Below are 13,862 nucleotides of genomic sequence, written 5' to 3'. Positions count from 1 at the left end.
GATGACGGACAGCTTCCATAATAACCACAAGTGTAATCCTTTCTGTTTTAGATGTTGCATTTATCGTCACATTTAGAACTCCTGCTATGAACGTCACCAGTTTCTTTCTCTCTTCCTCCATCTTCTTTTCCACTTTCTGCATAATACTTCTCACCTACTCTTTCCCACACTCCTGATTACTGCTAACATATCTCACTTTCTCCTGCCCACCAGCCATCTTAACCGCATCTGCATAGGATAGCCTACTTGTCTCTATTTTCTCAGCTCCCCGCCTTGTACGGGTTGGTGCATTGCTGCCTCACACTGTTATAACTATAGCCTACGTCACTGCACATTGACCTATCCTCTGATACAGGTCTGTAGCTACAAGGAAGCGAACTACTTCCCTAACACAATTTGTGCCACCCCATCACCCAACAGTGTTTTAAGGGAAAAGCTTTCAACTCCCAGTTTGCCCAATAAATAGCTCCCTCATTTCCTCGGCATAGTGTGAACATTCTTATACTCCACAATATGAGGCTCGTTTGAGATGACTTCTGGCTCGCCTGGGATGGAAGCAGGCCGAGTGCAGTCAGCCAATCAGAGGCAGAGAGGGGCGGGTCATGCCCGAAACAAGAATATCGCGACCCGGAAGTCAGTTATGTTTCCTTTCCTGCTTGCTGTGTTGTTTGTCGGAAGGAAGGCTAACGAGCTGAAGCAGAAAAGAGTAAAATAGTAGTAAAATGTCTGTCAGCTTGGGTGCCGTGCAGCTACTGAGGGTGTGTGTACAGGAGCGGATCAGCTGTGCTGCTGAAGACTTGCTGCTGCTGCTGCTGGAAAAAGGAAAAGAAAGGACTGAAATACAACCGGAGCCGGAGGAGCTAAGAGCGCTGCTCACCGAGCGGCTAACTGCGGCTGCGCAGGAGATTTTCGGGCTCTTTGAGAAAACCGTGGCGGAGTACGAAGACAAAGTTCAGCGGTCAGAGCAGGAGATCCGCCGCCAGAGGAAGCTGCTCGATGTCCTGTTGAAACCCCAAGTGAAGCTGCACAGAGCAGGTTAGTCCGTCCATTTCTTCTTATTATTATTAGGTTAGTCCGTCCGTTTCTTCTTCTTCTGGAGTTTTTATGGCGATTGGCAAACATATTTTTGTGCATTACCGCCACCTACTGGAGGGAGGAGATGAGGATGTATTTTATTTTTTTATTTTTTTACAATGTATTTAGTCTTTGCATTTACAACTGTAAGGCAATGATCACAAATGTATACAACACCGACAAGCATGAACAGACACATGGCAGCACATTCACACATAATACAGGACAAACGGGGGGAAACACGAAAATTAAAATTTAAAATTTAAAATAAATAAAACATAAGGGTCCCTATCGTTGCATCGGCGCTGTTTCTAGGCCGAACGCCTGGCGCAGCTCAAATCAGTGGGCGTGGACCAGCGCAATTGATATCGTCATGCTGGCGCTAGACGCAGCCTCAACCATTGCAACCACGCCTTTTAAGCGTAAAATTATGCACCGTCATGCTCATTGGATAACTGCAATAAACGAATCGCACGCTTGCCTTTTTAGCTCCAATTCCAGTGATCCCGCAAAACCAGACGAAAGCCAAACGCTCTGCCCCCCCCCCCCCCTCCCTTCATCCAGTCTGTATGTCTGCATTATAGGCTATTATTCCATATTATTATGCTTCTCAAACCAATCTAACTGCAGTTTCAATACTGCAAGCATGTAAATACGCTACACTATAGCAAGATCAAAGTGAAAATAATGTTCTAAACGCATCAGCTAGAAAAATATAGCCTATTAGATTGGTGAAAGTTTGTCCAGAAAGATATCATTTTCTCTCGCCTGCTGCAGGAAGGATGATGCACATAAATATAGCCTACATTATGTAAAGTCATTGCATAAATGTGTTTTTATTGTAAAACTAAATGTGGAGTAGGGCCAAGTTATTGGAGCGGACATCACAGTATAGCAGATGACAGTAGAAGCTTCCGAAGCGCGTTCCGCTGTCACTTATCTAAATCACGTTAAATCCACACAGGGTGTATATATAGGCTCAAGAGGACATATATGTTTCACATAGGGTGGTGTTTCATTTCGATGTTTTATTTGGTCCAATATTGAAATGTTCTACAATTGCAGGTTGTCTTACCATTACACATTATTTTAGATCTACCTTTTATATCTATTTCGGCTCATTTGGTTGCTATTTAGTAGCGAAATGGAGGACCCAATTGCATGCTGGGACAGGGACATTCACAGGCAGTAAACTTACAACTGCTATTTCCTATGGGAAGCTGGGTGCTGCTATGTGTTGTGTCTGTCTGAGCGAGGAAGTCAGAGAGAGAGAGAGAAGGGTGACAGAGAAGCGGCAGAAGAGCACTGGCGCACTGAATAGGCCTGGTTTCAGAGAGAGACAGAGAAGGGTGACAGGGGAGAGGCAGCAGAAGAGCACTGGCGCACTGAATAGGCCTGGTTTTCAAAGGCGCAAAGCGCTAAATTTACGGCAGGTGCGAAGATAGCAGTACGCCGAGATTTAAGGCCGACACGCCCACTTTGGCCCATTCTGGGACTGCGCCACGCCCATTCGGCCTAAAGCGCATTTGGCAGCGTAAAGCCATATTGATATCGTCCCAAAACAGGCGCAAGGCACGTTTTTTTGCGTTTAAGGCCCGTTTTAGCGCCGAAGGCCTGTGGGAGAATAGGGCCCAAGATGGCTAGAGACTTGTTAAAGATAAATAGAGGTCTTTGGCAAAATTGGATTTCAATAATTTCAAGGACTTTATGTAGAGTTGGGTTTCATTATAGTAGCACGTAAAAATGGGTGGAGTTTTTATACATTTTGCTTTATAAATAAAGTATTTAACTGAGATTAGTAACACATTGATCGTCACATAAACAAAAATATGCGCAGTTGTTTCAATATCACCTTTACAGAAAATACACTCATTGCTCTCAATTTTTGGAAGTTGGAACCCATTATTAGTGTGTTGCTTGCACCTGTGTTTACCCTGCCTTTTCGGCACAAAATTGCCCCCTGAAAAGGGTCTATTGACCAATGCAGTGAAAACCTTAAGTTGGGTTTAGTGGTATGAGATGATTTGATTTATGCTCCCTCTGTGTGTATGTGTGTATTTCAGACTTGTCTGCAGACGTCCAGCAGCTGTTGGTCTGTAAAGAAGAGGTTCCCTCTGAGCAGCAGGAGTGGAGCCCCAGTCTGGACCAGAGCACCCAGACCCAACACATGAAAGATGAACTTGAAGATAGTGAGTGTGTGTGTGTGTGTGAGAGAGAGAGAGAGAGAGAGAGAGAGAGCAGAACAAGAAGACACTGACACTCTAATCTTAACCTGAACTACCTAGCAAACAAAGCGTCTAGCTAATCTAACAGCCCTAGAGGTCGACCGATAGTGGAAAAGGCCGATACCGATAGAATAACGATAGTTTGGAGCAGGGAAAAGCCGATAGCCGATTAATCGGCCGATATCATACCCCCGCCGGGGGAAAAATTGACACAGTTGTAAATTAACAATCTTTTTTATTTATTAGAAAACCAGCTGCCATCTGTTGAAACAGAAAATAAACAAATTCAAGAGATGAAAATATATTAAACTAACATATATGTATGTGTTTCTATATTCACAATTTAACTTGGGCTTTAATATGGGGGGGGGGGGGGGGGGGGGGGGGTGATAGTGGAGTTGTTTTCTTAAGATTGTTGTTCAAATAAAACCCCCTCAGATCGGCTAAAGTTAAGAAATTATCATTGTCATCATCACAGAAGCTTCCTAATTTAATGTATCAGTCAACATCAGTCACGTGGGGTCACTGGGGACCCAGGGGTAGACAACAAACAAAACTCAGCTGCGTGCAGCATGTAACAGCAAAGATAATTGAGAATGAGAAGACAATAGTCTTCATGACAGAAAGAACAGGACACCCGATGGATTGACGTTACATGGATGAGAGTTACTGCCGAGTGCCGACTTTCTGGTTAACTGCATGTTACATGCACGATAAAAGTGGAACGGAACGTTACGTTCCACTTTTATCGTCCATGCATTCCTGGGAGTGCTTATTCTTTTCGTGAATGGATTTATCTTACGTCGCTGGATTTGGAAGGGAAAGCAAATTGGTGAGTTAAAAGTTTAATGGGTCTTCCTACGGGTCTCACTATTTGCCAGATTGCACGTTTTAGTTGAATCAAATGCATTGCATTCATTGAAGGCTTTTCCATTGAGCGGGAAGTACTTGGTAAACTGTACCCCCGCCCTCGTCCACAGCAGCAGCATGCTTGCGCTAGTAAAACACAGAGAGCATAACGTTATCTGATGTAGTCTACATTGAAAAACGTAATTAAAAGTCTGTCTGCAACATTAGTCTCGCAGTGCCAGCAGTAGATGATACCTCCGTCGTTAATGACATTGACTAGTGACTAGTGACTAGCTGCCCTCTCTCTCCCCCCTCCACTGCAGTTGCAGCAGCATGCTACCGAGGCGCTAGCAAAACACAATCAGACAGCATGGCTTCCTGCGTTCGGTAAAGCAGCTTCTTCAATATGCCATATGATGAACAGCAACCTTATCTTGCCCACAATTTACTAATAAGGCTGTCTTAAAGTTAACTTCATTTAAATATAGGCGAAATTATCTCAGGTACACAACAATGACATTACCTTGACTTCGTGTTTGGAGCCTCCATGCAGAACGGTGATGTGCGTCCTTGCGTGGCCGGCAGAGGCTGCTCAGGCATCGGCCGCTATCGGAGCTCACCTCCGCCGATAACGATTGTTTTTAAAGCATGCTATCGGCGCAGATTAATCGGCCAATCCGATTAATCGGTCGACCTCTAAGCCCTACCCTATCCTAACCTAATCTAACCTCTCCTAACCTGAATTGCCTAGCAAACAAAGAATCGAGCTAATCTCCAGCCTAACCTACACTATCCTAACCTAGGTTAGGATAGTGTTAGGTTAGGATAAAGTTTAGAGAAGCGAACTTTTGACCGGAAAGGTCTTCTGTTCAATCTGGGTGGGATCTGGGTGAGGGCCCCTCCCTCATTACCACCACTGAGGTGCCCTTGAGCAAGGCCCTTAACCCCAACTGCTCCAGTGGAGCTGCTCAGTGGCCAGCAGACCGGAATGATCCAAATGTGAACTGTGTGAACTAACTGTTTTGTACAGGACTGGAGAGCTGCAACTGCTGCCCTAACTTCACTGTTATCTGTCCGCATGTACAATGTTATAATATAATAATAATAATATGGCTTGACCAGCACAGCTACTGACTATCGATAGTTAGCAACAACAAATGTGTTAGGCTCCAAAACGGAAATCCATAAAATGACATTTAAACTAAGATAATACAATGGTTATCGTAATTTCTACATCTATATTGTCAAGGAAATATTAGCTTTTTTCCTCTTCTTTTGAATTGACAGACTGGAGCAGCAGCACCACAGCCTGGCATATTGCTGCCCCCCACAGTCTGAAGACGTATCTGCCTTTAAGGGCTGTCCCATTTTAAAGTCGCAAGATAGCCCTTAACACTTAGTTTTGAGGGCTACTAAGATTGAGGGTTGAGCTTGAGGGTTAAGATTGAGGGTTAAGAAAAGAATTGGGATTGGGCCAAAGTCTCCACTCACTGCTCTCAGAGAGAGGGAAAGCAAGCGAGACAGATTATTTTCTGGATTGGAAATGGTGGAAAATATATAGAGGCGTGTCTTACAGAGTTGGTGAGATGGGATACAGTGTACATCGCAAACGGATCACTTTTTGGCACACCTCATATTTTCTAACCATATCCCCAGAATAATGTGTTGAAGGCTTTTTCATGGATTGGAGAATTGCTTTCTGAAATATATCTCTGATGTAGTCTACATTGAGAAATGTGATTAAAATTCTGTCTCGCATAAGTTAAGCACTATGGATCACAGGAGGATTTACTCATGTGTGAAAACAACAATGCCTCTTGTCTGAAGGGTAACTCCGGGGAATGTCCGGACCTGATTCAATGGACCTAGTCCAAAGTTCATGTCTGGAAGTGGCATTAAAACCCTAACCCTAATAGATATATATATATATATATATAAATATATATATATATATATTTTTTTTTTTATATATATATAGCCAATAACTCCAGTGGTGAGTTTCACTGAAACGTCAGCAAGCTAGTTCACGGCTCTTACTAATGTGTCAAATCCAAACCTATCAAACACATTTTTATTCCCAACTCTATCCGTGTGTGTCAAGGTATGGCCCCCAGTCCAGAGATGAACAATACGATGAATAACAAAGTCGATGGAAGTGTAACGCCCAAACCAGAACCCAAATCTAAGGTAACTGTTTATTTGTATGCAGTAACAACATTGACAAAGTCTTAACACTGTTCCCCAAAGTCCACTAAGCTCGGTTCTCATTTCTCTTATATGAAAACTAGAAGTCCAATTCTTCCACCACGACCAATGAAAAGATCGTACGTCTGTACGAGCTGGGACCGGAGCCCGAGAGGAAGATGTGGGTGGACCGTTATCTGGCCTTCATCGAAGAGAAAGCCATGGGCTTGAACAACCTGCCCGCTGTCGCACGCAAACCCCTCGACCTCTTCCAACTCTATATGTCGGTCAAAGAGATCGGAGGCATGAAGACGGTAGATAGCCTTTTTATACACAAACGCCTTCCAACTAATGTAATGGTTTGCTGATGTCTCTATTCTAATGATTTCTGTGTGTGTGTGTGTGTGTGTGTCAGGTGAATAAGAACAGGAAATGGCGCGAGCTGGCCATCTCGCTGAACATGGGTAGATCCTGCAGCGCTGGCAGGTCTTTGAAGAACCAGTACTTCCAGTGTCTGTACGCCTTTGAGATCGAGCATGGTGAAGATCCTCCTCCTGAGATCTTCACGGACAACAAGAAGAACCAGCCTGCTAAGGTCCAGCCACCCTCTCCAGGTGAGAGCTCCCTGCACTCCCCGCCGCCTTTTTCAAACGTACACGTTTATTCCAGCGGCGTTCTAAGTCGTACAATTCTATCGCTAAGCCCCGCCCCCTTTAGCTACCTGCTGCTCACTAAGCCCCGCCCCCTTTAGCTACCTGCCGCTGACTCGCACAGACGGCACGCTGACTCGAATAAATGGCAGCCGTCACTGTCAAAGCTCTGTCAAGAGGCTCTTCACAACCTTTTGAGACCTGATATTTAGTCTAGAAGCCATCAAAAAGGACGGCCTTTTTGTGATCCTGTTGTTTTTTGTTCATAATTTTTTGAAGCTAGATATGGTGGGTGACAAGTCGAGTAGCAGAGGTGAGAAAAATGGTCAAAACGGAAAATGCTTTATGTATCAATGGTGTTCTAATAAAGTATGTGGCGAAAGAAAGAAAAAACCTGAGTGGAAACGCCGCAAAATTAGGAAAAACCTCCAAATATTAATTGGCTAAAAGTTGGTGTGTCGATAAAAGGAATATGCAATAAGTGCAGTGGAAACAGATTAAAAACCATGCAATTCTAACGTAAGAAGACTGCAGGATAACAGGCGACTCACGTCTAGAATGGACATTTTAGTCACTTATAGGGCTTTCACACCGGCAGGGCTCCGTGCCGGTCCCGGATCCCGAACCCAAATTTGATCCGGCCGGCGCGTTCAGACCGAAAAAATAATTGGTTCGGAACCTGAAAAGTTCTCAGCGGAACTAAAAAATAGATGGTTTTTCCTTTGGAACTGTGACATCATCAGTGGGCGTGTCTCATTCTAAGCTGTGAAAACGAGCAGGAAGGAGAAGAAGGCAGTGACAACATGGAGAAAAATAATTTGCAGTGGTCTCCTGAGGAAAACCAAATGTTTAGTGGCGATTTGGGCATCTACCGAATCTCAAGAAAAGCTAGAAAGCGGTACAAGAAAGAGCAAGTCGTATGCCGAACTTGCGGAAGAGATGGCCAAGGCTGGGTTCACTCGAACGCCAGACCAAATAATTAATAAACTTAAAAAACTGAAGAAGGACTACCGAATAATGTCCTCCCCCATTTTGGTTCCGCTTAAACTGGTGTGAACACGGGCTGGTTCGCCAGAAAGAACCAAGGTTCTGAGACTCCCGAACGGAGCCAGAGCCAGAACCAGAACCGTGTCTGTCTGAAAGCGGTATTAGAGTAACTGCTTCGTGGACGATATATATGCCGAATTGAAACGTGACGCCCGGTAATCCATTTCATGTACCTCAGTATAACAGGGTATCCGTGGGGTCTTGAAAAGTCTTGAAAGTTGGGAATTCAATTTAGGGAAAATCAAGACCCTTGAAAAGTATTGAATTTCAATACTTTTTTACAGAAAGTCTTAAGTAAATTTCAAATTCAAGACTCTTTAACACATTGACTGCCAGACGTTTTTTTTTGCTGTAGGTAGCTTCTGCCAAGCCGTTTTTTGAGGATTATGGCTCATTTTATAAGAGCCGAGGATTCGTTTCAGCTTGGAGTTTGTGAACATACAATATCTCAAAAGTACTAATAGAATGTGTACTTTCTCTGTCTAAAAGAGTTAGTTTGTAGAGTTAGTAGTTATGTAAGCATTAGCAGTTGAATACAGCATGGTTTTAGCGTGAAAAAGAATATTCAGAGATAAACGGCTTTTTGTGAAATTGGATGGAACTGTCACTTTAACCATTCATTTTTGGCTCTCTCTCTCTCTCTCTCTCCCTCCCCCTCTCGCTCTCTCTCTCTCTCTCCCTCCCTCTCGCTCTCCCTCCCTCTCTCTCTCTCTCTCTCTCTCTCTCTCTCTCTCTCTCCCTCCCTCTCGAGTTGCTTCAACTCCGCCCTCCGTGGGCGGACAAGCTTGTCACCAGTCAGTGCTTTGCTGCTCTCCTGTGCCTGCATGTCTGGGCCGCTGTTTGAGGAAGTCGGGATGGACTCGCTCGTTTGGAGTTTTGGTTGAGAGAAGCTTTTGCGATTCTGGTCATATTTATGCTGCGTGTTTCAAAGTGTGTTCCTCCACCTGTAATCTATCACCCGATCATAGTAGATCGGCTGAATCTATTATGTAAATTTGCAATCCCGCATCGCCAGCAATCAGCGCGAAAAGGAGAATGGCTGGGCTGAGAATGGCTTGACAAGTTAAAAAAATGCTTTCCTTTCTCTAGCCAGGAGAGCACTGTTGCCACTTAGTGGGTCGGTGGAATGGGTTGTAAACGTTCGGTGGCTCCAATAATTATATAAGAGATGTAAAAGGCTTAGATGCACAACCCACCGTCAAAAAAAAAAAATCGATGCCAAAAACGTGTAAACACGTTGTTGGCAGGGAACAGCTGGATTCTGAAAACGTGTTCATACGTTGTTGGCAGTGAATGTGTTAAATGTGTTTAAATGTGTTCTTTTTCAATGTGAATAGCATGTGTATGTCCAAAGATTTTGATAAAAGTTTACGTGAATTCATTTATTTTGGTCCTCACAACAGCGCACATGTTTTGTTTATCAAGTCATTCTCCGCCTCCCCACCGCTCCCCACAGTATCAGCTTGAAAGAAAGTGCCCGGGTCGCTTGACAGAGTGTATTTACGCCCCTCCTCCCCCCGGCTACACGAGCAATCAGTGTAGCTGTGAGTGATCATCACTGACTGATTGCCAAGAAGTCATCAACTGTTTACAACCGTGCGTAGGCTATTGTTGCAATTCAACGTGATAATGGCTGCTGAACGAGAAGAACCCGAGAACCCCCAGGGTTCGGGGGCGGGCGGGCGCGGGCGCTCACCAGCACACGGACAGAGGCTGTGTGTGTGCATCATCATTGAAACTATGACGCCACAGGTCTCTTTCTGAGGAATTGTAGCATTGTCAGTGACAGTTGGTCAGTGTTTCTCACGCCACAATAGAGTTTGACTGCCACATATATTAATTTCAATTCAACCTCTTCATTTTGCTCTCAGAGTGCACCAGATTGATGCATCTTACTTTAAAATGTACAACATTTTCTTTCAAGAGGGTCCAGGGTCTATCCACCATGATCTCTCCAAATCCTCAGGGAGACACTGTTGTGTGCATGTGTGAGTGAGCGAGTGAGCATGTTATTGTTATAAATATAATTTTTTTTTAAGTTTAAATAAACCTTGCCTTTGGGTTAGTCACGCAATTTATTCTCTTGAGCTTTATTCCTTCCCAGCCTATCTGAATTATGTTGTATTGATACAGTGGATAGAAGTTATGGCAAACTAAGACCGTTTAGTTTTGCAATCTCAAACTCAAAATGTATAGTAATTGTGTTAGTTGAAGGTGTGTCGCTGATGTAATCGGTTACAGCTCGAAGTGGCGATGGGGTCTTGAAATTTATTGGAAGGGTCTTGAAAAAGTCTTGAATTTAACTTCAGGATTGCTGCATATACCCTGCATTAGTATGCAGGCTTCTCAGACTTTCCTTTACTTTGTTTTAAAGTGACTAGGAAATCAGTTAAAAAGGGTGGATGGAAACGTTCTTAAATTGGTTTCAGTGGAATGAGATTATTTGATTTATTGTGTGTGTGTGTGTGTGTGTGTGTGTGTGTGTGTGTGTGTGTGTGTGTGTGTCTGTGTTTGTGTGTTTCAGTCTTGCCTCCAGATGTCCAGCAGCTGTTGGTCTGTAACAAAGAGGTTCCTCCAGAGCAGCAGGAGTGGAGCTCCAGTCTGGACCAGGAGGACCCAGAGCCCCCACACATTAAAGAGGAACAGGAGGAACTCTGGGCCAGTCAGGCGGGAGAGCAGCTTCAAGGGCCGGAGGAGGCCCATATCGCCCAGGCCCCATTCACTATCCACACTGTTCCTGTGAAGAGTGAAGATGATGAGAAACCTCAGTCTTCACAGCTTCATCAAAGTGGAGGTCAGGAGGCCCCAGAGACCCCACACGTTGAAGAGGAAGAGGAGGAATCTGAAGACAGTGGGGATGATTGGAAGGAGACTGGAGAACCTGGTGACAAACTGTTTAATTGCTCATACTGTGGTAAAACATTTTGTCGTAAAGGAGACCTGAAGACACACATGAGAAGCCACACAGGGGAAAAACCTTTCAGCTGCTCAGTTTGTAACAAAAGCTTTAGTTTTAAAGGAGACGTAAAGAAACACATGCGAGTCCACTCAGGAGAGAAACCTTTTAGCTGCTCAGTTTGTGGTAAAACATTCAGCCAGGAGGGAACATTACGTTTACACATGAGAGTTCATACAGGTGAAAAACCTTTCAGTTGTTCATTTTGTGACAAAGGTTTTAGTCATAAAGGAAGCTTGAAGAAACACATGCGAGTCCACTCAGGAGGGAAACCTTTTAGCTGCTCAGTTTGTGGTTTGTGGTTCAGCCAGGAGGGAACATTAATGTCACACATGACGATCCACACAGGGGAAAACCCGTTCAGCTGCTCAGTTTGTGACGAAAGTTTTCATGTTAAAGAAGCCTTGATGAAACACATGACAATGCATACAGGAGCGTTCAGTTGCAGTGTTTGTGGGATAAGTTTTTTTCGGATGGCAAATATCAGAGAGCATATTATTAAATGTGATTTTGGGAGCAGCAGCAGGTGAAGCTGCAGAGCTGCTGGTTGAGCTGAACTGTTCAGCAGTAACGGAACAATAAACTAGAGACACATCATGATAGTCCATCATTCAGGAGGAAACCCAAACCCTTCTAGTCACTGTTGTGGTTAGAAATGCAGCCAGATCTCAATACTGCTCATACACTGATTTTATCATCAAAGTGTTTTATCGTTTCTCCAGATAAAACTAAAAGGGCATTCGGAGAGCGCAGACCTCCACCAAGGACAATAGTTCAGTCCCTTATGATTTGCACATTTTGTGAGTCGGATCCATTTACTGTAGGCCTATATATTATCTGGATGGAGTGAGCCCATTGGTTTTTGATACCAAAAAAGTGAAGTCTCGATTCTCCTGTTTCCTGGTAATGTTTGATTGGATGAATGGGTTCTCCTGGAGCATTGTGGGAAATCCTGGTACTGCAGATGCAGTGTCGCGAGCCCAGCCAACAACCGTCTGCCTGGCTTGTGTTCTTCTTGTGTTCTGTACCATTTATTTGTATTATTTGTTTTATTGTAGTCTACTTTATTATATTATTTACAGGCACACTGCCAAAAGCAGTCCAGTGGTCTATAGCCAGTCTTACAATAAAGGAAATAACCATGTTTAATGTCAACATTTGAGCTCTGTTCATTAATTAGGAACTATTAATGGCTGCATTAAGGCTGCACGCACCTCCTCTACTCTCCATTCCTCTGCCCACAATACTCGGCAACACTGTCACAACTCACAGTAGGCTATTTCTCTGCAATGTTTCTTTGACATGGTTTGTCTGAAAAAGGCTGTTTACATTTGAGCTCTGTTCATTAATTAGGAACTATTAATGGCTGCATTAAGGCTGCACGCACCTCCTCTACTCTCCATTCCTCTGCCCACAATACTCGGCAACACTGTCACAACTCACAGTAGGCTATTTCTCTGCAATGTTTCTTTGACATGGTTTGTCTGAAAAAGGCTGTTTATGTTCCGTATAGCCTATTATGCCAGGGATACTCAAAAGACTTCTGTAGCAGATTGTAGGTTTTTGGGGTGTGTTAGGACGCATTATGTAATAAAATGTCAAAAGTTAGTCAACGCTCGAAACGTCACTTTCTTGCTGCTAGAAATAAATAAATCACTGAAAACTGAGCCCTTGTGTGCAAGCTGTTTTTTATTCACTTTTTGTAAAATGAAAACCACTCCCAAAAGAAAACGTGGGTTCATGACAGAGCCACTTTCATAACTCCAGAGACACCACGCGCATGTGGCAGAGATACAATCACAGACTACAAGCCCACTCCTCCACCCTGCGACAACAATGACACTAAGCCCCTTTTACACTGGTCAAAAATCCCACTAATATACAGACAACAGTTTCTACATACAAATTAACCCTGAGGAGTGGCCGGATTTGGCCGATTTTCAGAAATATCGTGATTTTTGGGAAACATCACAATTTTGACAATTAGTTTTCAGAGACTGCAGCAGGCTCGGTTGTAAAGCCAGAGTGAAGTTTCTCGTATCCTATGAAACTAGAAGAATTAAGGAATGGATTTGTATAACCCATGTCATGCTAGTTTGTCAGGAAGGCAGCTAAATAACACTCCAAATTTTGGCGAGGGAAAAAAAAGATTTTCAAAAATGTCCTCTTTTTCACAGCCTAATGTTGGCAGGTGTGTGTGTGTGTGTGTGTGTGTGTGTGTGTGTGTGTGTGTGTGTGTGTGTGTGTGTGTGTGTGTGTGTGTGTGTGTGTGTGTGTCCATTTTGAACCAGCTAACTTAACAAACAATTTATCACTCAACTCATAAAGAAGTCATCCAAAGCAGGATCTTGCTCTTTGAAAAAACTTTAATTGGTAAATACTTAAAAAATCTTTGGGGGGTTGAATATTTCTGATTGCAACTGTGTGTGTGTGTATGTATGTATGTATATATATATATATATATATATATATATATATATATATATATATATATATATATATATATATATATATATATATATATATACACACACACATACACACAGTTACAATCAGAAATATATATATAGTGGGCCTAGATATTATATGATAGAAATATGTATTTATATCTAGATCCTGCATCTCTTTCTACAGTTTGTGGTCAGACTCAGTGGGTCAGAAAGACAGCATTACGTTTGCATGAAAGAAGACGCCACTGTGTCTTTATGTTTTAATATAGTATGTATCTATGGTTTAGGTTTATAACGCTGCCTCTACTCTTGGCAGTGCACGTATGACCAGGGTGCTATAAAAACAGGGTCAATGCACATTACAGTGAACTAATTCTAACACAATAATTACATGTAGCTCATTTGAATTTAAATATTAACCAGAGGA

General features: G+C 43.2%; 1 protein-coding gene across 1 annotated transcript; it reads left to right on the top strand.

Annotated features, from left to right (window-relative positions):
• The first annotated feature begins 823 nt into the window (after positions 1-823).
• On the top strand, positions 824-12,301 carry LOC310784753 (uncharacterized protein). Its single transcript, XM_083645788.1, has 6 exons — positions 824-1,035; positions 3,138-3,263; positions 6,250-6,335; positions 6,437-6,646; positions 6,748-6,946; positions 10,554-12,301. Exons 2-6 carry the CDS (start codon positions 3,242-3,244, stop codon positions 11,513-11,515), a joined length of 1,479 nt encoding a protein of 492 aa, XP_083501914.1. The 5' UTR covers positions 824-1,035; positions 3,138-3,241; the 3' UTR covers positions 11,516-12,301.
• Positions 12,302-13,862: the final 1,561 nt, after the last annotated feature.

The sequence above is a fragment of the Poromitra crassiceps genome (genome assembly GCF_964638095.1).
Source record: "Poromitra crassiceps genome assembly, chromosome: 11".
NCBI classification, from domain to species: Eukaryota; Metazoa; Chordata; class Actinopteri; order Beryciformes; family Melamphaidae; genus Poromitra; species Poromitra crassiceps.
This window is presented reverse-complemented; position numbering and strand designations above follow the sequence as displayed.